This window comes from Leucopleurus acutus (assembly GCF_964270905.1).
Source record: "Leucopleurus acutus genome assembly, chromosome: 2".
NCBI lineage: Eukaryota > Metazoa > Chordata > Mammalia > Artiodactyla > Delphinidae > Leucopleurus > Leucopleurus acutus.
Genome location: NC_139143.1, coordinates 140,728,974 through 140,752,137, shown reverse-complemented (window position 1 = coordinate 140,752,137; position 23,164 = coordinate 140,728,974). Strand labels below are relative to the sequence as shown.

Below are 23,164 nucleotides of genomic sequence, written 5' to 3'. Positions count from 1 at the left end.
TCATGCTAAAATAATTAAAAATTAAAAGTGCTTCTATTTTCAGGAAGGTGATAAAGAGGAAGAAAATCATATTTTACATTCAAACAATAATGAAGACAAGACTGACATTTCAGGAACAGTTCATGATATAAATTCATCTTTAATACTTGAAGCACCCAAGGTATTTAGTACATTTATTTCCCAAGTAAACAGTTGCTATTATAAAGAAGACAAAAGCTTGTTCTCACTCTCATTTCTTGGCTAAATAGATACAAATCAAATAATCCCCCCCCCTTATTAATTTTTTTAATCGCAGATATTTATTTATTTATTTATTTTTGGCTGCAGTGCGTGACACGCTGGATCTTAGATCCCTGACCGGGGTCAAGCCCATGTCCCCTGCAGTGGAAGTGCAGATTCTTAACCCCTGGACCACCAGGGAAGTCCCTATTAATTTTTTTTAAACTGAAATCTTTTCTCTCTTGTATCACATTGCCTCCATAAATGACATAGCCCAGGTATAAGGCATTTTCAAAGAACAAACATACCTCATTTTATATCACTAATATACTCTTAAAATTTTGAGGGTAGAACATATTTTTGAAAATAGACCTGCATTAAAAAAAAAATGCTGTAGAATAAGAGCTATACAGAGCTTCTTATTGAATACTTTCTAAAGAAAAGAGTTATTTAGTCAAACCTTAATTTATGCTTTAATATTAGAAAGTATATTTTGAAGCTTTTCCCTTTTTATTCTTAAAATGAATTGTGTTTATTTTGCTTCTTGCAGTTAGAGTATGGTTTTGCTTTACTTGATAACAACTGTCTTTTGATATTCTTTACATAGTTTGTTGACAGTGTCTAAAACTGATATGTAGTCCTATAATGTCCATTATATTTTTTTAGTTTAAACATTTTTTGTTACAGTTTCATAACTGTGTGACATGTTTAAATATGCCTTCTGAATGCAGTTTTTTTTCTTTTTTTGAAATAACTAGATTACAGTATTTGGTATAGTATATTAATTTAAAAGTGTTACTGCAATGATGTCTAGCTGCAAGTGAGGAAGCAATGGGAAGGAGTAGATTCATTTCAGGAATTTGCATTTATTGATACTTAATGAATAGGACTTAAAATAGGAAATGTCGTTGATCCCTTAGAGGGAATTGGGCCTCATTGTGCCCAGCACCCTAAGGTGCCTTGGAGTTAGGTCAAAGGCTCAGCAGATCCATATATTCCTCAAGCGTTACCTAGGAACTCAACAGAGTTTCTGCTCATGCATGACTGTCTAGCTTCAGTTTTATGTACTTGCTTTTCTGATTAGTGAAGTATGAATTAATTGAAGAGCATACTGTATTCATTCCTTTTGTTTTATATTATTAATGCAGATGCGAAAATAAATTTCTATTAAGTGGTATATTATAAAAGAGTCATACTCAAAGCAGTTGAGACATATTCCCCATATCTTCAGTTTATAGAGAATGTTTTGTAAACATTAAAATAACCATTAATTTCTTTTTAGTTACATAAACCTGAAAATCCTGACCTTTTAAGTCTTTGCTTTCTTAAGTGATAGTATGAAGCGCATCCATGTTTATGTATTAGTTTTTATATGAGATGCAGGAGTTAAATATTCAGTGTAGCAATTTAACAAAATTCCTATTTCCGACTGAAAATTTTAAGGCAGTTGATGTATAGTGAACCTTTCAGACTAGTCAGTCACCTTGCCAAAGGCAGATTTTTGCCTCTTGTCGTTTGTTTCTTTTCAGGGTTGAGGCTTGAGGCTTGTGTGGCAGTGAGATTGTATTTCTTCTCATTTGTAATGGAGAGCTGTCAGGTTAACCATGCATTGTCATGTAATACCGTCATTGCAGTTATGTCAGCGGTTAATTTTCCAGTTAATGTGTAGGGTGCAGCTTTAATACAGACGTAGTTTAAAGTTTTTTTTTTTACAATTTTTATTCACAGGGATTTAGAGATGAGCCCTATTTTAAAGAAGAGCTTGTGGATGAGCCATTTCTAGATTTGGGAAAGGCTTTCCAGTCCCAACAAAAAGAGATAGACAATAGTAAGGAGGCCTGGGAAATGCTTGAATTTATGGCGCCTAGATTGCAGGAAATGGGTGAAGAAAGAGAAATGCTTGTTGATGAAGAATATGAGCTCTATCAAAACCACTTTCAGTCCATGGAATCGTATCCCTCATCTCACATTCAAGAGGCTGCTCCTGTTCCATCCGTGAAGGAGCTTCACTTTGGTACACAGTGGTACCAGGATTGTGAACTGCCTGAGCCTCAAGAAGCCAGGTCCATGATGAGCGTGTGTTCCCAGGAGATGCAGCAGTGTGGCTATAGCACTGAAAAGATGGTAAGGGATTAGAACACATCTTCCACATCCTCCCTGACTCCCCCTGAACAAAATTCAATGGATCTTTTCATCATTAATCATTTTTTCCAAAATGTACCATACAGTGTGTTGCTTTAAGTAAACCTCATCATTTCTGTATTATGTAACTTCTGGCTGGAGTCAATAAGCTGTAGTTGCCTTGCTTTTATGGTGGGTTTTATTTTTTTTACCTTGATGTTTTAGTGATGTTTTTCTCCTAATTACCGATTTCAAGGAAGAGTTCTTTTGCCATTTGTGATTTTTTTAAAAAAAATTCTCTCAGGGAGACACAGCTCTGTATTTCTCACATAACGTATTTGTCAAGGAAAATCAAGGCAAAATTGATTAAAGATTTATTGTTGTTTCTGTCTTGCTTATCCACACTGTTCTCTGTATTATATATGATACTAAATAGAAAGTCACTGAACTCTAGAAGATTATCTTTACATTTGTGATACTACCTGTTGACAACTTTGCAGGAAAGCATTATATTTTAATAGGTTTGCCCTTGCTATTAAATCACCAATAAGTTTTTTTAAAAATCAAATTAGAGTTAACTGGTCACCAGTTGGAATCTTTCATTAGGGATATTTTTAATGTTTTATTTTTGTTTGTTTATTTCTTTCCCCAAATTAACTTCCAAGCAAATGAAAAGAAAGTTTTTGTATGGGGTACATAGCAGTGTGTTCAGGTTCAGTACGGTGCCCTCCTCACTGAGTCAGCAACTTCCCTGCAGTGATGTGCAAAGTAGCCTTCATTTGCTCTCTCACAGGCAGATAGAGCTGGGTTTTTTCCTTGCCTCCCTTAGATCTTCCTACATTTATCCTTTTTGCAAATGCCTGTGGGTCCCTCTGCTATGCAAGATGCTGTATTTATATATTTAAGGAACCCCAGAGGATTACCCCTAGTAGTGGACTCTGGGCAGTCTACAAGCGAACAGATATTTGGGATTATGTGACTAATGTGGGAAGAGGTGACATCAAATCACCTGGTATGTTGCCACTGACATTGGTTCTTTCTACTTCTGCCAGTCCCACTCCTATGTCTGTAAGTGCTTGACCTCAAACAACAGTCAGTTATATGGAGCAAGTTAGTAATTGCAGATTATTGGATATTCATAAATACTGCCTTGTTATGGTGTTTTTTTCCATAAAAATGAATTTTTCTATTTACCCCAATATAAGGCAACCTAAAATATAGGCCCTTTTTTTTTTTTTTTTTTTTTTTTTTTGCAGTACGCGGGCCTCTCACTGTTGTGGCCTCTCCCTTTGTGAAGCACAGGCTCCGGACGCACAGGCCCAGCAGCCATGGCTCACGGGCCCAGCCGCTCCGCGGCATGTGGGATCTTCCCGCACCGGGGCACGAACCCGTGTCCCCCGCATCGGCAGGCGGACTCTCAACCACTGCGCCACCAGGGAAGCCCATATACACATTTTTTAAATATTCTTTTCCATTATGGAAAAGAATATAAAATATCATCATAAGATATTGACTCTAGTTCTCTGTGCTATACAGTGGGACCTTGTTGTTTACCCATTCTGTATATAAAAGCTTATGTCTGCTAACCCCCGCCTTCTACTCCATCTCTCCCCCAAACCCCTCCCCTTTGGCAACCACGAGTCTGTTCTCTATGTCCGTGATTCTGTTTCTGTTTCATAGATAGGTTCATTTGTGTCATATTTTAGATTCTACATATAAGTGATATCATACGGTATTTGTCTTTCTCTTTCTGACTTAGTTCACTTAGTATGATAATCTCTAGGTCCATGCATGTTGCTGCAGATGGCATTATTTCATTCTTTTTTATGGCTAACATTCCATTGTATATATATGCCACATCTTCTCTATCCATTCATCTGTTGATAGACATTTAGGTTGTTTCCATGTCTTGGCTACTGTGAATAGTGCTGCTGTGAACATAGGGGTTCATGTATCTTTTTGAATTAGAGTTTTGCCCGGATATATGGGCATTAGCTCTTTTCCTCCCTTCCCCACACCCAGCAGTGATGACAGTGTATGGGAGGAAAAACCCTTTTTCCTCTACCCTCCTAGGTTCTTCTGGCTGAGGCCCTGGAAATTAAACTGACAAAAGACAGATTAAGAAAAGAAAAACCATTTATTAACACCTGCATCATGCATATACACAGGAGAAACTCAGTGATGATTCACTGAAAGGAGGGGTTAGAACTTGGGCTTATACAGCATCTTAACAAAGAACAGTGAATTTGTAGAGAAGTAACAAGACAAAGGAAAAGGGATTTGGGCTTTTAGGGTCAGCACACTGTGGGAAGGGAAATATATGGGGGGGAATTGATGGAAGATAAGGATTGTTGTAGTAAGGTTTGTCATGTACATCTCTCTTAGTGCCATCTCTGAGCTGAAGAGTCTAGAGTTGTCTCTGGTGATTGAGAATCAGGGGAGGATAGGAAGCTTTTCTGAGTTCACTCTTTTTCTTCAGTTCAAAATAATCCTTATGCCAAAGTGGCATATTTCTGGGTGGAATATTCTGATCCCCTGTAACAGTTGTACCCACGTGATCAGGATGGGCTTGGATCTTTATTTGCCTTTCTCTCATTATGGTGGATCCAGTGACGATACTTTATTATCTAATATAATAAGCCCTGAGTGGGTGGATTTTAAAAACACAGTGAAATACCTTACAAATATGTAATTCCCAATGCTCTTCTATTTAGAGGGTGCCCTCCAAAAAGGTAGAGGAACATTATCACTTCTGTCTTCATTGTAATATCCATTTTGGGTTACAGATATAGCTATATTTGTGGAGTGGAAATAGTACCCAACGACTTATAAGTTTATCATTCTCTACCACCCTGTTACTCCATTTTAGTTGAAGGGTGAAGCCATCAAGATTTATAGATCTGGTTCTTTATTTTTAATTGTGATAAAATACACATTACATAAAGTTGACCTTTTAAGCATTTTTAGGCTTATAGTTCCTGTGGCATTAATACACTCACATTATTGTACAACCATTACCACCATCCATCTCCAGAACTTTTTCATCTTCCCAAATTGAAACTCTGTACACAATAAGCAATAACTTCTCATTCTCACCTTCCTTCCTCCTCTGGCAACCAACCACAATTCTGCTTTCTGTCTCTCAAAATTTGACTACTCAAAGCACCTCATGTAGATGGAATCATACAATATTTATTCTTTTGTGTCTGGCTTATTTCACTTAGCATGATGTCTTCAAGGTTCATACATATATCGTGTCAGCGTTTTCTCACTTTTTGAGGCTGAATAACATTCCACTGAAGGGATATATACCACCTTTTGTTTACTCATTCATCAGCTGATGGACATCTGGACTGTTTCTATCTTTGGCTATTGTGAACAATGCTGCTGTGGACACTGGTACACAAATATTTGTTCAAAAACCAGATTTTGGGTGCTTTACACCCAGAAGTGAAATTGTAAGGTCATATGTAATTCTGTTTAATTTTTTTAGGAATCATTGTACTGTTTTCCATAGAAACCGTACCATTTTCATTTCTGCCGGCAATGTACAAGTTTTCTAATTTCTCTACATGCTCACCAACACTTGCTTTCTGTTTTTTAAATAGGTGTGAAGTGATAGCTCACTGTGGTTTTGACTTGTATTTTTCTATTAGTGACCTTGAGCAGCTTTTCATATGCTTATTGGCGATCTTCAAATATCCTTTGGAGAAATGTCTTAAGTCCTTTGCCCTTTTTAAAAATATCTGATTCTTTTTGCCTGAGGATTAGTTACCAGAGAATAATTTTATGTTTTTATTTTTTTCTCTATTTAGAAAAAAACTGAATTGATTTTTCTAAAGATTTAACCTTTCATACCCACTGTATTGAAATCTCAGATTTAGGCATCAATTCTTATTCCTCAGTTCCATAATTGCCATTCACTTAAAAAAAAAATCCAGACAGTTCAAAAATTGTTGTAAAATTTCTTCTTTTTAAGTCGTCAGTGGCTGCCATCTCCTCCTGACTCCCTTCTCTAATAAGTTCTTCTTATTTTATTCTAGGCAACTAAGTAGTCATATTTCCTTTCTCACCTCTTTTTTAATATTTGAGTTGAAGTCTTTGTACTGTAGCCTTCTTTGGGTATCTGATACAGTTATATACTCAATTATATTCATAATCTATTTGATAAAACCTAGCAGTATTTGGTACATCAGTTTATGAGAGGTCCTTTTCTTATCATTGAAGCATGACCAGTATAACCATGAAAAAACATGGACTGTTGTAAAAAATATAATTCATTTTTTTGTTTCGAACAACCTAAATTTCCAACAATAGAGAATAACACAGTGTTATTCACCTTAAATGAGTTAAGGTAAATGCCTACGGTGACCATAATGTTGTCATTTAATTTCATGCATATAAATGTTTTTTAAATATCATAATAAAATACATCAATGAAAATTGTATGTTCTGGAAGATTGTAACTTTGGAAAACCGTAAAAGACGTGTGTAAAAGGAAGACAAGGAAAGTGTAATAACTTTTAACTGTGCTTACCTGTAGGTTTTAGGTTTGGGGAGCAGGTTGTTCACTAGGCAGATAAGAGTGTCAGGGAGGGCATAGCAAAGGCTTAGAGCTATGAAAATTCACTAGGTGTTTCCAGATCAGCAATGAAGCTATTTAAGTTGTGATCCAGCATGATCCAGGACAGAATGAGTATCAACCGTTGACCTTGCTTAACTTGATAGATCTTTTATTCCTCTGCCTTGGTGAATGTTTATTTAAATCTACTTATTAATGTTTATAAAACAATTTTTTTTTTGGTAAAAAATCCACTGTTTGGAAAAAACAGATTTTACTAGCCTATACTCTTACAGATATTAAGTTACTAACATTTGTTACTGCTTACCCCAGTATAAACCGTTACTTGAGAAGGCTTGTTTGCAGGGCCAGTTTTCTGCTATCATTATGATCTGGATTGAACAACATTATGGTGTTCCACATTTTGTCATAAAGTACTAATGCATTTCTGTTTTCTTCCTCTTGAGATGAAAGAAAACTTTGGCATCGATTCCCTATCCTCCATACCCTCAACTGAAGGAAACAGTCAACAAAGCAGATTTGATGATCTGGAAAATCTTAATTCGTTAACGGAAAGTAGTCTGGATTTAGGTTTGTGATTTTCGTTTCTCATAAACACAAATTACATTATTTTGCAATCTTTCAGTTTTATTGGTATATATGATGAATTTTACTGTCACATTTTCATTCATTATAATGTTTTGAATTGAAATCTGCTTATGAATTAATCTGCTTCAGAATATCTGGAAAAATAACGTGAGTCATATTTCAACTTAGAGCTTTCAGATTCTGTTTTCTGAGAGAGCTGCATTTTCCCTGCCTCATTTTGCTTTTTATTAGCTTCATGGATTAAAACTAAAACTACTGCCTTATGCCAAATCTGAAATAAGTCTCTAGTAATATATATTAAAATCTCTGATGCTATTAAGTGATACTGTTAGCTCATTGAATGGGGTTGTTAAATATTAATAAAGAGAGACATATTTTAAACATTTATGAAACATTTTTATAGCCATATATTACAGTCAATTTTGGTACATTAATAACTTAGTTTCCATTAAAGAATCCTAAAAGTATAGTGCTTCTCCTTGCCTCTTCCCATATTGATTCTTATATATTTTTGAAAACTTGACTTTAAAAAATAATCTTTCCTCATCTAACACTGCAATATTTAATGTCGTAATATTAAGATCCTTAGGTGAACCTGGTAAGTTCTTTCATAGCATTGGGATTTATAGAGCCATTGTTCAGGATTTATGCTGTCCTTCACCTGTTTCGACTCTACTTATAGGAAAAGTCTTTCTCTATGGGCAGTTCTTGTGTTGTATGGTAATATGCTATTAGGAGAGAGAGATAGCTATAGAAAAGTTATGTAACTGTTTTTTATGAATTCAACATTCTGTCAGGTAAAAATCTAAAGAATGGAATTCTTAATGTGGTTAAAGATTGAAGGCATCTATGAGATGATAACAGTTGCCAGTTCCCTGCAGGTCAGAACACATCATGAATAGTTAATTTAAAAAGAAAATTAGGATAGTCAATTTTGAGTATCTAAGATTAAATGAGTCTATTCAATTTTTCATAATGTATAACTGATTGTGACTAGGAGAAAAATGGGATTTTTCACCAAAACTCTCCTGGTATACTATTTTTTTTTTAATTCACCACATTTCTGTATCCTCTGACTATTAAATACTTAGAGATTTATGGCACAATTGAATTCATAAATGAATTAATGGTCCATATCTGTTTGATTACAGTTGATACTTTATAGCCATATAAGCACTATTTTGGGCCACATAATTCTGTTGTAGAGGGCTTACCTGTGCATTGTAAGATGTTCGCAGCCTCCCTGCCTTCTAACCCTAGATTCAGTGGTATTCCCAGTCATGATCAAAATCAAAATGTCTTCAGACATTGGCAAATGTCCCTTGGGAGACAAAATTGCCCTGGTTGAGAACCATTCACTGTTTTGTACTATCAGGATTGAAAGGAATAGACTAGAAATATGGGGTGGGTGTTTGTGAGGAAGGGCAGTGGAGTTGGGAAAAAGATAGGGAAAGGGATTTTGTCCTCATGGGATGATCTAGTCTTCCTCTGAGCCCTGCTCTGGATATCATCTAAGTGACTCCAAAGTTATTTCCTCTGCCTTCTGCTGTCTGTATGAGTTTCCTAGGACTGTTGTCACAAAGAGCCACAAACTTGGTGGCTTACAACAGCAGAAGTTAATTCTCTCACTGTTCTGGAGTCCAGAAGTCCTAAATTAAGATTCTGTCCTCCTTCTGAGAGCTCTAGGGAAGAATCTGTTCTTTTCCTTGTCCAGCTTCAGGTGGCTCCAGCGTCCTTTGGCTTGCGGCTGCATCATTCTAATTTCTGCCTCCGTCCTCACGTGGCCCTCTCCCCTTCTCCCTATCCATGTCTTCTCTTCTTCTCTCTCTTATAAGGACACCTGCTGTTGGATTTAGGGCCCACTTGGGTAATCAGGATGGTCTCATTTCAAGATACTTAATTTAATTACATCTGCAAAGCCCTTTTTTCCATATAGGTTCTCATTTATAGGTTCTGTGGCAGAGATATACATATTTTAGTTGGGCCACCATTCAACCCACCACACTGCCTTAATCTAATATTTGACAAGGCCCTGGGAATTTATTTTTGGAGATTATAGCTTTAGGAATTAAGCTACACTTGTATACCTTAGGCCTGTCCTCACTAGAAGAGTGTTCATAACGACATGCTGTTTGGAAAAAGTTTTGAGAGCTGTCGGAATGCTGTGTGGCAGGTGTGAGTACTTGGGTTAGTGCTAACCATGGGCGGACTAAGAAATTATTGGTACAGAGTCAGTATAATTTCAGTCCCAGGCCCCTGAGTACTAAGCCATTAACCTGCTGTGTCACCAGGCGAGCCTCCCGCTTCTCCAAGCCCCTCCACTTCTTCAGCTGTAAAATGATGGAATTGGGCTAAGTGTTCTGTGAGGCCTCTTTCACATCTGTAGCCCTTTGACCACTCTGTTAGTAACAGACAATTTTAGATTTACTTATGAGCAATTACATTAAAAATTATTTTTGAGAACCTATGTGTAAAGGGCTATTTTTGACCCTGTACTTAGTCTAAAAGTAGTTTTCCTCAAAGAGCCTATGCTCTTCACAGGCTGTGAAACTAAACCTAGAAATTAGTATAATTAATAATGGAAAGCATACAAGATAAATGTCAAATCAGTAATACATTTAGTGTTAAGAGATTTCAGAAGATTTCAGACAGAAAGTAGTTCTGTTTCCCAGTCTTTGACTGGCCCAGCCTGGAATGGGCCTCCAGTGAACCTGGATGAATTTCTGTCATTGCACACAGCGTCAGGCATACTCGCGTATGTGCATGCCTGTCTATAACCATAAGCTTCTGGAGGTCAAGGCTTATGCCTGATTATGTTACCATAGTGGGTGCTCAAGAAATACTTCTTGAATGAGAAGGTGATGTGCTGCTCCTGTGTGGTGATTTAACAGCATACCGATTCCCTACTTGTTTTTTTCCAGTTGCTTAGTTGTGCCGTAACGCCCTCTCTTCTCTACTTGCATTCTTCTTGCCTTTATTTTGTTTATCTTTCTATCCCTGCACCTCACTAAGTAGAAAAACCTTTTGGATATTTCCCCCATATCTCTCCTATAAGCTTTAACTTCCATTTGTCTAGGAACCTTTTTTTTAAACTTCCCTGGGGACTTCTTTCGTGGTCCAGTGGTTAAGAATCCGCTTTCCAAAGCAGGGGATGCAGGTTCGATCCCTGGTTGGGGAACTAAGATCTCATGTGCTGCGAGGCAACTAAGCCTGCACGCTCTAGAGCCCGCGCACCACAACTAGAAAGGAACCCGTGTGCCACAATGAAAGATTGCGCATACCGCAATGAAGATCCCGCAGCTAAGACCCGATGCAGTCAAATAAATAAATAAATATTAAAAAAAGTAAATAAGTAAACTTCCCTGTTTACCTAACCTGTGTGCTTCTGTTGTGGCTGTTACCTAACAACTGCATAGGCCCCGAAGGATGCGATTTATTTTATGGGCTTCCGGGTACCGTGGTGCACTTGATGAACAGCTCTGTAAGTCTGCCTGTGTCAAGCATGGTGAGAGAGGAGAGATGTGTATCTGAGCACTGCCAAGGTGTCCGTGGAGGAGGAGTGGGCAAAGGGTATGGGCAGCCTTGTGTGGAGCAGGTAATGAAAAGTTTTAAAGAAACTGAAGCAACCTATGAAACCCAGTGCCGCAATTTAATAGGCTGCTTTAGCAGCATAGCTGGATGGGAAATAGCTCTGCAAATAGAGCCGGTTCTCTGTTCTTTCAACTCCTGTGTTAGGCCATTCGTGCCAGAAGTTCCATCCCATCTCTGGCCCCTTCTCAAGGGGGAGAAGGTAGACAGAGGCAAAGCTAGAGCAGTGCGGCACTGGTATGGATTTGACTGTGCAGGAACGTAGGCCCAGGGGATGGGAGTGAAGCATGTCTGAGGTACCGGAGACTTCCTTTAATACCACCTGAGCATTACAGTTACTTTCACCCCCTCTTCAGATTCTCTGCTGATTAGATCCTGATTCCAGTGTGTCTAGACAAGACAAAAAGCAGAAGTAGAAGTGAGTTTACTAGAAAATTTGTTCAATATGAAGAAATGGAAAGTTTAGGTGATGCTTATAGGAAAAGGTTTAGAAGAGTGTCTATATCTCTTAGTGATCATTTCCAATATTCTGATGAGCCAGGTCTCAAAAATATACCATAAATGTATGGATTTAAGGGAGGCATTTGATTCACTATTCATCATATTTGTATAACATGATGAAGAAAGATTGGCTGGGAATTTATAATGGATGAGATATAATGGATACTGAGGTATATCTTAAGAGTAATTAATGGGTTTATGCCAGTCTGGGTGCAGGTCTCTAAACATGTGCTGTAGGACTGCATGCACAGCTCTGCTCTTTTTACTCCTTTTTTCAGTAAATGGGAAAATGACACAGGTGATGTGTCAGGTAAATTTGTACATTCTTTTTTGTTTTGGCTGTGCCACGTGGCATGCGGGATCTTAGTTCCCTGACCAGGGATCAGACCCATGCCCCCTGCAGTGGAAGCACGGAGTCTTAACCATTGGACCTCCAGGGAAGTCCCAATTTGTTCATTCTAATGAGTAAAAATTCCTTGACCTGGAATTCCCCACCTATAAACTATGGTTGCTATTATCTTTTCTAACTCATAGTTTAATGTGAGAATTAAATAAGGTAACAAATGTAAAAGAATCCTGGAATTTATAAACAAAGCCCCTTTAAAAATGTAAGTGTTTTTATTTGGTTATTTGTTATTCTGTGGAATTATTTTTTTTAATCAGTGAAATGTCAGTATGCCTGTAATTGAGACAGCCTAGGTTGATAAAGGGAAAATTTAGTAAAGTAAGAATACCATTGTAGAGGGGATTCTTAATTGAATGAAAGATTCTTTAAATTCTGCAGTGCTTTATGATTTTCAGACGTTTCACATACATGATTTCATATAAGCCCATAATAACTTTTTTTTCTCCCTACCCCTATATTACCCTTCCCCACTTCCCTCTCCCCACTGGTAACCACTAGATTGTTCTCTGTATCTGTAAGTCTGTTTCTTTTTTGTTTAATTCACTAGTTTGTTGTATTTTTTAGATTCCACATATAAGTGATATCATATAGTATTTGTCTTTCTCTTTCTGACTTATAAGGGGGATTCTTTTGATAAAAGATTCATATTGCTAAAATAACATCTTTTCAGTGAGACCATGCTTAAAATTGTAACCCTCTTTCACTGAGCAACCCCTATCCCCCTTCCTTGCAGAATTTTTTTTACCATAGTACTGTCACCATCTGACATATTAAATGTTTTACTTATTTAGTTTAGTATAAATAAGTCTTCTCTCTGGAAAGGGCCTGCCTGTAGTAGATATCCATGACTATTTATTGAATTAATGAAGAATGAATGAGTATAATGAAGAATGAATGAGTATATCGTGTGCTCACTGTCATCTGGGTTTACTCTTTAGGCATGATGATTCCAAATGACGTTCAAGGTCCTGGCTTGCTTGTTGAACTTCCTGCTGTGGCTCAAACAAGGGAGCAAGAAGACTTGCCTCTATACCAGCTCCCCAGGGCTCTAGCTGTTTCCAAGGCCTCGGCATACATAGGAATGTTGTCTTCTAGACATGCCACTGATGCATGGTATGATATTATTTCTCTTTGTTTTCGCATTATAAAATATCTTTCTTTTTGCTTCTATTAAAAAAAAACATTGTAAAGCAATTATACTCCAATAAAGATGTTTAAAAAAAAAACGAGAACAACCGGGCATGATTATGGTGGAACATTTGGAAAATGCAACGAAATATTATGAATAAAACCCACCATACAAAACAATTACTGTGAGAATTTCACATACTTAAAATTGTACCATATATATAATTTCTTTTATATATATACAATTTTGTATTCTTGCAGTTGTCTGCAAAATAGATTATGGGAGTATTTACTTAGAGAATGGAAGGTTAATTAAGAATTTAACAACTCAAGCAAGAAGTACTCGAGGACAAATTAGGGAGGGACTGGACTTAAGAGTTAGAGCAGCTGTAGGAATTGGTGACTGATAACATGCTGGGAGTGAGAAGGAGTAGGAGGACGACCTGTGTGTCTGAATGGGGCAACTAGATGGTTAGTGGGACCATTAATTCCTTGGCATAAGATTATAAGAGCATGAGCAGGTTGAAGAGGAAAACGATGAGTTCTGTTTGGGACATGTTGAGGGTTCAGGTATCCATAGGACAATAAAGTGAAATGGAGTTAATTAAATACATGACTCTGGGGACTAGTTTTGAGGTCTATCCTGATATGGATAATTGGGAACAAGATCAAGTGTAGGTGAAACTCCTAGATTTGAATAGTCATCCAGGGGAGGCTCAAGTGATAAAAGAACAGGGCCAAAATTGGAGTCCTGCAAAGCAGCAATATTAAGGGCATGAACTGAGGAAGAAAATAATGAAGTGGAATGAACAAAATGTAGAAGGAAATTGATGAACTAGAGGTTGATATAGAAACCAAGGGAAGAGAGCATTTTAACAAAAGGATCATTGCAGACTATTGTTACGTGCTACGGAGAGGTCAAGGTAGATAAAATGGAAGCGTTTTCGTGGGGCTTGATCACATGGTTGCCCTTGGTAAGCTTAGAACAGTTTCATTAGAGTGGAAATCAGAGAGTAGTGAGTTGAGAATTGAACAAGTCAGATATTGGACAAAGTAAGAGCAGACTAAAGTTTTGAGGAACCTGATCATGAAAAGAGGCAGAAAGAACACATGTTACCTAGACAACTGAAGGGCACTGTGGAAATGGGACAAGGGGGCAGATATATATATATATATATATATATATACATCTACATATGCATCTATATATGCATCTACATATATATATATACACATACACACACACACATAGATTGTGAAAGATCCAGAAAAGGAATATGTAGATGCTAGAAAGTGGGTGATTAAGTGTAGTCCCTGGAGAAGGTGGAGGGAGAGGACACTGCACACCTAGAGAGATTAGCTTCTAATAGTTTGATAGGAGGAAGCTCATCTCCTCCATGGACACAGGTGCCAGGAATGAAAGGAAGGTACAAATGCAGTACTATTAGTACCTTGAGGACTGGAATCCAAGGAGGTTCTTGTCCAATGACCTTGATTTTTTTTTTTCTGTCATTTAGGAGAAAGGTTATTTACTCAGAATGATGGGGTGCTAGTCAAGTGGGCCATAAAAGGAGAGGTGTGAGAGTAGAGATTAGCTTTAGAAATAAGGGTAGGAGAGTAATGGCCTAGTGGTGGGAAGGAATTTAGAAAAATATTGACTCCGTTTTCCCAGCTTGGCAGGGAGTGAGAGAGTGAGTGTCACCCACTCAAGTGTGGCATCCATGACAGAGAAGCAGAAGCTGTTGAGAGAACAGAGGAGGTTGAGAGAACACTGAGGGAAGAAGTTAGCATGTGGGGTGGCTTCTTTACAATTCAAGGAGATTCCTTGGAGTGTGACAGGTAGTTTGGCTGGGGGGGCGTGCTTGGGGGGGTATGGGAACAGAAGCACCTCTGAAGGAAACACCAGTACCGTGTAGCACTGTGAGTACAGGACAGGAGAGGCGAACGAAGGAGTTGGAGGTGTTGCAAAGCATAACAGAGATGAGAAAGGGGTGGGATTAATTGGCCTTATTGCTTTATTTATTTTTATTGGAGTATAGTTCACTTACAATGTTGTGTTAGTTTCAGGTGTACAACAGGTGAATCAGTTATACATGTATAGATATATATCATCCTAAGTGAAGTAAGTCAGACAGAGAAAGACAAATATCATAGGATATCACTTATTTGTGGAATCTAATTTAAAAAATGATACAAATGAACTTATTTACAAAACAGAAACAGACTCACGGATCTTGAAATCAAACTTATGGTTACCAAAGGGGAAACGTGGGGGGAAGTGATAAATTGGGAGACTGGGATTAACATATGCATAGAATAGATAACTAATAGGGACCTACTGTATAGCCCAGGAAACTCTACTCAATGTTCTGTAATAACCTATATGGGAAAAGAATCTTAATGCTTTTATTGAAACCTTAGTCCAAGAAAGATTTTGTGTTATATGAAGTGTCTCAGACTTATATCACTTCTCTGTTCAGCGACCTGTGGCCTTTGCCTAGAGTTTTAGATAGAACTTTAGTAAAAAGTTATCTGGCTTCTGTGTAGCTCATCTCTGAGTGGAAAGGGAAGACCCATAGGCCGAACTAGTTGGAGGAATCTGGTGGCTTTTCACTCAGCAGACCTGGACCAGGGTACAGAGGGGAGGAGCTGACAGGCCCAGGGTCCTCGTGCGAGGGATCTAAGCAGCTCCCAGAGGAACAGAACGCAGTGTCAAACAGCCAGGGTTTGTTTTTTAATACTTTTTTTTAAATTAAGGGTACTTTAATTAATTAATTAATTAAGTAATTTTTGGCTGTGTTGGATCTTCGTTTCTGTGCGAGGGCTTTCTCTAGTTGTGGCAAGTGGGGGCCACTCTTCATCGCGGTGCGTGGGCCTCTCACTATCGCGGCCTCTCTTGTTGCGGAGCACAGGCTCCAGACGCGCAGGCTCAGTACTTGTGGCGCACGGGCCTAGTTGCTACGCGGCATGTGGGATCTTCCCAGGCCAGGGCTCGAACCCATGTCCCTGCATTAGCAGGCAGATTCTCAACCACTGCGCCACCAGGGAAGTCCCAGGGGGTTTTTTTTGTTTTGTTTTTTTTTGGTATGCGGGCTTCCCACCGCTGCGGCCTCTCCTGCTGCGCAGCACAGGCCCCGGACGCGCAGGCCCAGCGGCCACGGCCCATGGCCCCAGCCGCTCTGCGGCACGTGGGATCTTTCCGGACCGGGGCACGAACCCGCGTCCCCTGCATTGGCAGGCGGACTGTCAACCACTGCGCCAGCAGGGATGTCCGGGAAGCCCCTAGGGTTTGTTTTTTTAAGAGAAAGGCTTGGCAGTGGAAGTGCTGGAGGAGTTAGGAACATGTTTCCACTTTTTTATGTGATCAAATTACTTTTCAAACGAGACACTTTTATTTTTTAAATTTCTCTTGTGCTGAGTGTTAATAATTGAATCTGGCCAAAGAATTCAGAAATGAGGCTGCTTTTCAGGCTATAGAACTGTAACTGTAGATTGGAAAAGGTTTAAACAAATTTCCAAGCCCACCCCCTCCTTCCTTCTGCAGAAAGTGAAACAGTCTATCAGTGGTGTCTTACTCAATTCTCCCAGCTTCAGAGAGAGCAGATAACACTTAACTCCTGAAGTGAGTACTTTGACAGGCTGTTTTCTTGTGCTGGCGCAGACATTTAAGGGCTCCAGCCTAATCTTTGTCTTGGGAGATCAGTCTTGCATTTGAATGCTGTTTTTTTGGCTTGCTGTCATAGATGTAGGATATATTTAAATCTCAGCAGGCTTCAGAAGAGTTCCTGTAAATCATACTCCCCATTTTAATCTTTCAGGGTATGCCCCATGGAGTTAGGTTCATAGGTGAATATTTATTGCTACTCAGGAGACTTCCTGAGTAATGCATAGATTCTTTTCAGAATATAGTCTTTCAGATCATCAGGGTGTCATCTAGTGCTAAATGCTATATGTTCTTTTGCAGTTTCTTCTTTGCATTAATTTTTGTGTAGGGCCCAGCAGAGTTATTCAGTGTGCACTGTGCTTTCGCCTCAAGACAATTTCTCCTTACCTTTGGAGGCAGGACTGATGTTAAGAGGTTAGATGCACCCTGAAACTGGGGATCTCTAGGAAGGGAGGACGGTGGGCAGGCAGAGCATGATAACTCTGAGAGGGATCTAAGTGATCTTGTTCTGAGTATCCTTCTTTCTTCATAACGTCACTTGAGATCAAGTTTTCAGAATTCACCTTTAGTCTTTTTCTAACTCACTTCTGTCATCACCTGCTGCCTGAAGACATGGGTGTGCCCATCAGTGGGGGGCATGGCATTTCTCAGACTAATAGGAGATTTGCAGTGTAGATATATTTTGGTGCTGTTCAAATATGCTCTTTTTTATTTATGACTTCGTGAGCCTGAGAGGGTTTCCCTTGTGTCTGTATTTCCTCACTTGTAAAGTAGGTAGTTCTAAGGTTCAGTTAGAGTGAACATAAAGGGCTTCGTATAATGCCTTGAACATAGTAAATGTTTAATGAAAGGCGGCTGGCAGTGATGCTGGATGACAGTGATAGGATCATGGGCCCTGAGGTGTATCTAGGGTATTCATTGTTGCTGAGTTTATTAAAACACTCAAGGAGATTGTAGAGGTTTTTGGTTTTTTTTAAAGAAATAAAATAGAATCAAGTCACAGTAAGTAAAACAAGGAAGGTGTCAGAGGCTAAAGCCTGGTAGGATGATGAACTTGAGGTGAAAGGTGAAAAAAAAAATTCTAAATTGAAAAAAAAAATCATGTTGTAGGTATAATACAATGCAAATGAAAAGAAATACTTTCAGGTATTGGATACTTTGTTTTGAATAATGGGAGGTGAAATAGGAGGCAGAGCGTCATAGCTGGGGAAAGGATTAAGTGAGTTAATGTGATATTTTAAGTCCCCAGCACTGCCTGGCATTTAGTGCCTTCTAAGTAAACGGTGAGTATCTAATAGTTTTACCTTTGAGTTCTACTGCCAAGAACTATGTGTAAATTCAGAATACTGGTAGAAGACTGTGAGTAAGGGAGAGAATAAATGTGTTCATTTGAGAGAGGACTACTCTGGAATGTTTGAGTTGGGAGTAAAAAGGGGAAGTTTCCAAGGAGTTTGTGGCCTCATGTATGTGACACTTTCCTGCTCTTACCATGCTGTTGCATGCTGTTGCAGACGCCAGTCACTGCAGGTGAAGATGAATGTGAGAAATTAGGACAAGAGGCACATAGGAATATTACATTAATGCCTATGAAAATATAATTAGATATTTGATTGCTCACCCAGGCTCTATAGGTCAGAAGAGAAAAGGGAGAGACCTAAGGAAGTAACTTACCCTTTATGGCTTAAACTTCTATTTCTTTTTTTAATTTTTTATTTATTTTATTTATTTAATTTTGACTGCGTTGGGTCTTCACTGCTGTGCGTGGGCTTTCTCCAGTTGTGGTGAGCGGGGGCCGCTCTTCACTGCGGCGCACAGGCTTCTCCCTGCGGTGGCTTCTCTTGTAGCGGAGCACAGGCTCCAGGCTCAAGAGCTTCAGTAGTTGCAGCTCGTGGGCTCCAGAATGCAGGCTCAGCAGTTGTGGCACACAGGCTTAGTTGCTCCGCGGCATGTGGGATCTTCCTGGACCAGGGCTTGAACCCATGTCCCCTGCATTGGCAGGCAGATTCCCAATCACTGCGCCACCAGGGAAGCCCTAAACTTCTATTTCTTAACAAATGTCTTAAATGCAATTTTACAGGACAATTTTTTAAATTTTGATAAATGTATACATTCATGTTACCAACACCCCAATCAAGATATTGAACATTTCCATCCACCCAGAAAGTTCCCCCTTGCCCCTGACTTCTAATACTGTAAATTATTTTTTCTCTTCTAGAACTCATGTAAATGTTATCATGCAGTAGGTGCTTTTTTGTATATGGCTTCTTTTATTGAGCACCATGTCTGTGTCATTTTAAACTTTCATGTACAAGAATGCCTAATTTTTTATGTATGCTGGTATCAGGTAATAATTTGCTTTGTAATTTCAAAGTCATAGTGTAACATTTGTATAACTAGCCCTACTAGTTTGGAAAACAGTAGTGCCTATTCTGCCTGGTTCCAAATGCTCACATTCCCTGTGGTGTGTCACAGAAAATTGCCATATAGAATCTATATTTTAAGAGGAAAAAGAAATCTTGAGATAGGTACAACCATAACCCTTCCTGCTTACATCATTTTGGGGTGCCAAGTTTGCTTGACCCTCATATGGTTTAGTGTATAAAAGTTTCACATGAAAAAAAGGTATATTCTTGCCATCATTTTGAAATTGTTAAACTGGGCATAGTTCAGAAAGCAACCCTGATGCCTTTATGGGAGGTGGAGCCGCATTCGTGCTCTGGGTGGGATCACCTCTGCAGGAGAACAGTACATTTTCTCATAAAGGCAAAATGCTTGTAGGTTTTGCCTCTTTACTTTGTATTTACTTTTAAAGTTGCACTTGTTCACCTACCAGTGTTTACGAAATCCTATATTTGGGATGCTTTTTCTACAATAAAATATTATCATTTGTGGAAAAATAAAGGAAGGGTCACCTTGGCCATCTAGATCCATCTGATTTTTGTATGATGTTGAAAATTTTATTCTCAAAGACATTGTATATTATGATGAAGTCTTACTATTAATATCCACTTGTTCATTAATGGGGCACTCCATCTTTCCTCCCAAATCTGTAATGAATTATAACTTTGGGCATTTGTTATAAAGGACTGAACTAAAAATAAAAAGCATTGTTTCTATTAGATGGTTAATTCCTTTAGGGAAAAAGTGGTTATAAAACTCTGGTTAAATGTAAAAGGCAAAAGTTCAGTTATTTTAAGATTTGAGATTCTAACTGATTGAGCTATTGACCATGTCTAATCAAAGTGCAAATTATAAAATTAGAGGTTAGAATTCTCTTGTGAAAGATTCAAGTACATTTGTGCAAATTTACACCTTAATATGTACAGTAAAAGTATTTTACTTTCTCCGTTAAATTTTAATTTGGGTTGAAAGGTATATGCATTTATCAGTGTAAAGTGACTACATTATTTTGTATAGTTGCTTGTCTCCTGTGACTTTATTTCTAAAACTAATCACACTATGTTTTTGAAAGTTTTATCCCTCTTTAGGTATGAAGTAATGTAAACAAAATATTGTTTATCAATTTCCTGAAAAAGGATAATATGCTTTGAAAAAGTCTCTTCTAACAGAATAAATCCTTTTGTCGTACATTTTCTTAAAGAAAACTAAAATTGTCCATATTTTAGACAAAATTTTTCCCCCTTTGCTTAATATTGTATGTGAAAGCCAGCAGTTTAGGATATTTTTTATTTTAATTTTTTTTTAATAGAAAAGCATATAGCCCATACTAATGTTAAAGCTTGGTTTCCATTCTATTTTACGTAATTTTAAATTTAAGAATTTAATTCTTATAATGATATTATACATGTGCCATAATAAAAATACTTACTTTTTTTTTCTTAATACCTATCATGAACTCTCTTTGTTTACAAACTGTTGACACCAAATGTATGAGTTTTTTCCTCCACCCAACAACCAATTCTCTGATTCTCTGGACACTGTGTACCCTAAAATTCATTTCAATTCTGACATAACTACCTGGAGTTAGTACAGTCCCCGCAGGTGAAGGGCTCAGTCCCGTAAGACTGCCCCAACCTCAGATGCCAGTCACAAATTCCAGGTTGCCAACTCTACTTCTGAACAACTGGCTATAAATTGAGGGTTCCCATAACACCTTCCTAAGGTTTGAAAATTTGCTAGGATGGCTCACAGAACTCAGGAAAGTGCTTCACTATTACTGGTTTATTACAAAGGGTGCAACTCTGGAATAGCCAAGTGGAAGAGATGCATAAGCCAGGGAAGGGGGTGTGTGGGATGCAAGAGCTTCTATGCTCTCTTGGGTCACATCACCCTCCCAGCACTTTAATGTGTCCTCTCAACCCTGTTGTTTGGGGGGGCCGGGGTGGTGGGGTGGGGGGTGGTTTATGGCGGCTCCATTATGCAGGCATGATTGATTACATCATTGGCCATTGGTGACTGAGCTCCATCTCTAGCCCCTTTCCCCTTCCCAGAGGTGGGGGTAGGGCTGAAAGTTCTAACTCTAATCACACAACTGCTTCTCTGGCAATCAACCCCCATCCTGAAACTGTCTGTAGTCCTACCTAGAGACACCTTATTAACATCAACTCAGGTACGGTTGAGAGGGGCTTGTTATGAATAACAAAAAATGTTCCTGTCACCCCTATCGTTTGGAAAACTCCAAGGGTTTTAGAAGCTCTGTGGCAGGAACCAGGGACAAGGACCAAATATTTATTTCATATTATCACACCTGTCACAATTAGGGTACAGGAAAGTGAAAAATGGAGAGGAGGAAGGTTTCAGTGTTGGTTTGGTTTTTAGCTTTCAATCTTACTTCAATTAATATCTACGTAAAGGAGAATATTAAAATACAACAGAGCATGAAGATATTCCTTGCATTAATGTCTATATTCCATATAAATAAGACATAACCTAAGTGCATTGTATTTTGGGATAGCAGACAAATTACATCAATACCATGGACTATTAAGATGCTATTAAATAAGAAATGATGACGATTATGATAATCTTGGGGAAATTTTTGATTTAAATTAAGTGAAAAAATTGTTAAGGAAATACATATTGGTTGAGCCTCAGTTAAATGCCAGTCGTATCTCATTTAATCCTTGTTACTATTATAAGATAATCAAAATATGAAAGTTTATGCTATGATTACAATTATCCAATGAACATATATGCATACGTGCCAAGAATAATAATGTGATATGATAAAGTGAAGACTTCACTTAAATTGGTGGAATCATGTGTGTATCATTTAGCGATGGCATTTAGCTGCTTATAAACTGAATCCCCTGCCCCCATCTCCCCACACACACTTTTAGTATGGCTTAACTCAACCAGGGCTCAATTTTTTTCATGTAAAAGAGTCCTGAAGAAGTCCTGTCAGGGTCTTAGACATCTTCTTTCTGCTCTGCTGTCGTCAAGGTATTGCTTTAGCCCTCATGGTTTCTTCATGATTCTAAGGTGGATGCTTCACCACCAATAATCACCTCTGCCTTCTAGGCAAGAAGAAGGGGAAGAGCATAGGGCAAAAGGCTCCTGTCAGCTGATTCTCCCTCCATTTAGTGAGTTTTCCTGGAAATCTCATCTGGGGACTTTTGCTTCCTTGTTGCTGATCAGGGCTATGGCACACAGTTATCATTAGCGGAAGGGAAGTCCAGAAAATTTATTTTTTTAAAGCTGGGCATAGTGCCACCTGGAATAAAGGGGGGTTATGTTGTTGGGTAAGGAAGATGGGGAGAGAAGACATTAGATAAGTAACTGGCAAGTATCTGCCAAGTTGTTTTTCCTTGAATTCTATGATGCTTTTAATCATAAAAAATAGACTGGCTAAGGCAAGAAGGCTGTCTGCAGTGGGTGAGATGTCAGTGATCCCTAATGATCTCAATTCCTTAACTGATTTTTAGATTGTCCAAATTTTTTCACTTTCTCCTTTTCACACAGCCTTAAACCATTATATCCTGGAAAGTTGTAGAGTGGCAAGTAGCTGGAGTTTTATACTTTTTATAGGACTTATTTGAGAGTTCAGAGGAGAATGGAGCATTGAAACTTCATGCTGAAAGAAAGATTTGGATACTGTGGAGAGATTGTGTAGTACATCTGAGCCTCATGGGGAAAATATAGTAATATGACCTGTTGTGCTTACTTCACAGGGTTTTTGTGAAAATGAAATGGAAGAGGTATTCCCTACATTTTTGTGTAGAGTAATACAACTGACAGTATCACATAAGCCATTTCATTTGGTGGTCCAAAGGCACACACCTATTTTGTGGTACAGGTTAGACTGGAGCTTAGAAATCCTGACTCCTCTTCCAGATAATAGATGGTAGTGTCTCTACCCTATTAGATAACATTACTTTTATAACTACTCTGTAATTCAGCATTTTAC

At 38.3% G+C, this 23,164-nt stretch overlaps 1 protein-coding gene across 9 annotated transcripts in view; it reads left to right on the top strand.

Annotated features, from left to right (window-relative positions):
* PATJ (PATJ crumbs cell polarity complex component) overlaps positions 1 to 23,164 on the top strand; it is a 358,003-nt gene that overhangs the window by 111,644 nt on the left and 223,195 nt on the right. For 8 of the 9 annotated variants that reach the window (XM_082834080.1, XM_082834079.1, XM_082834078.1 and 5 more), the window contains 4 exons: positions 44 to 160; positions 1,948 to 2,343; positions 7,369 to 7,492; positions 12,944 to 13,118. In XM_082834080.1, the coding sequence (XP_082690206.1) occupies positions 44 to 160; positions 1,948 to 2,343; positions 7,369 to 7,492; positions 12,944 to 13,118 (812 nt within the window). The remainder of the gene's footprint in view (positions 1 to 43; positions 161 to 1,947; positions 2,344 to 7,368; positions 7,493 to 12,943; positions 13,119 to 23,164) is intronic. The other variant, XM_082834082.1, reaches the window with a different exon arrangement.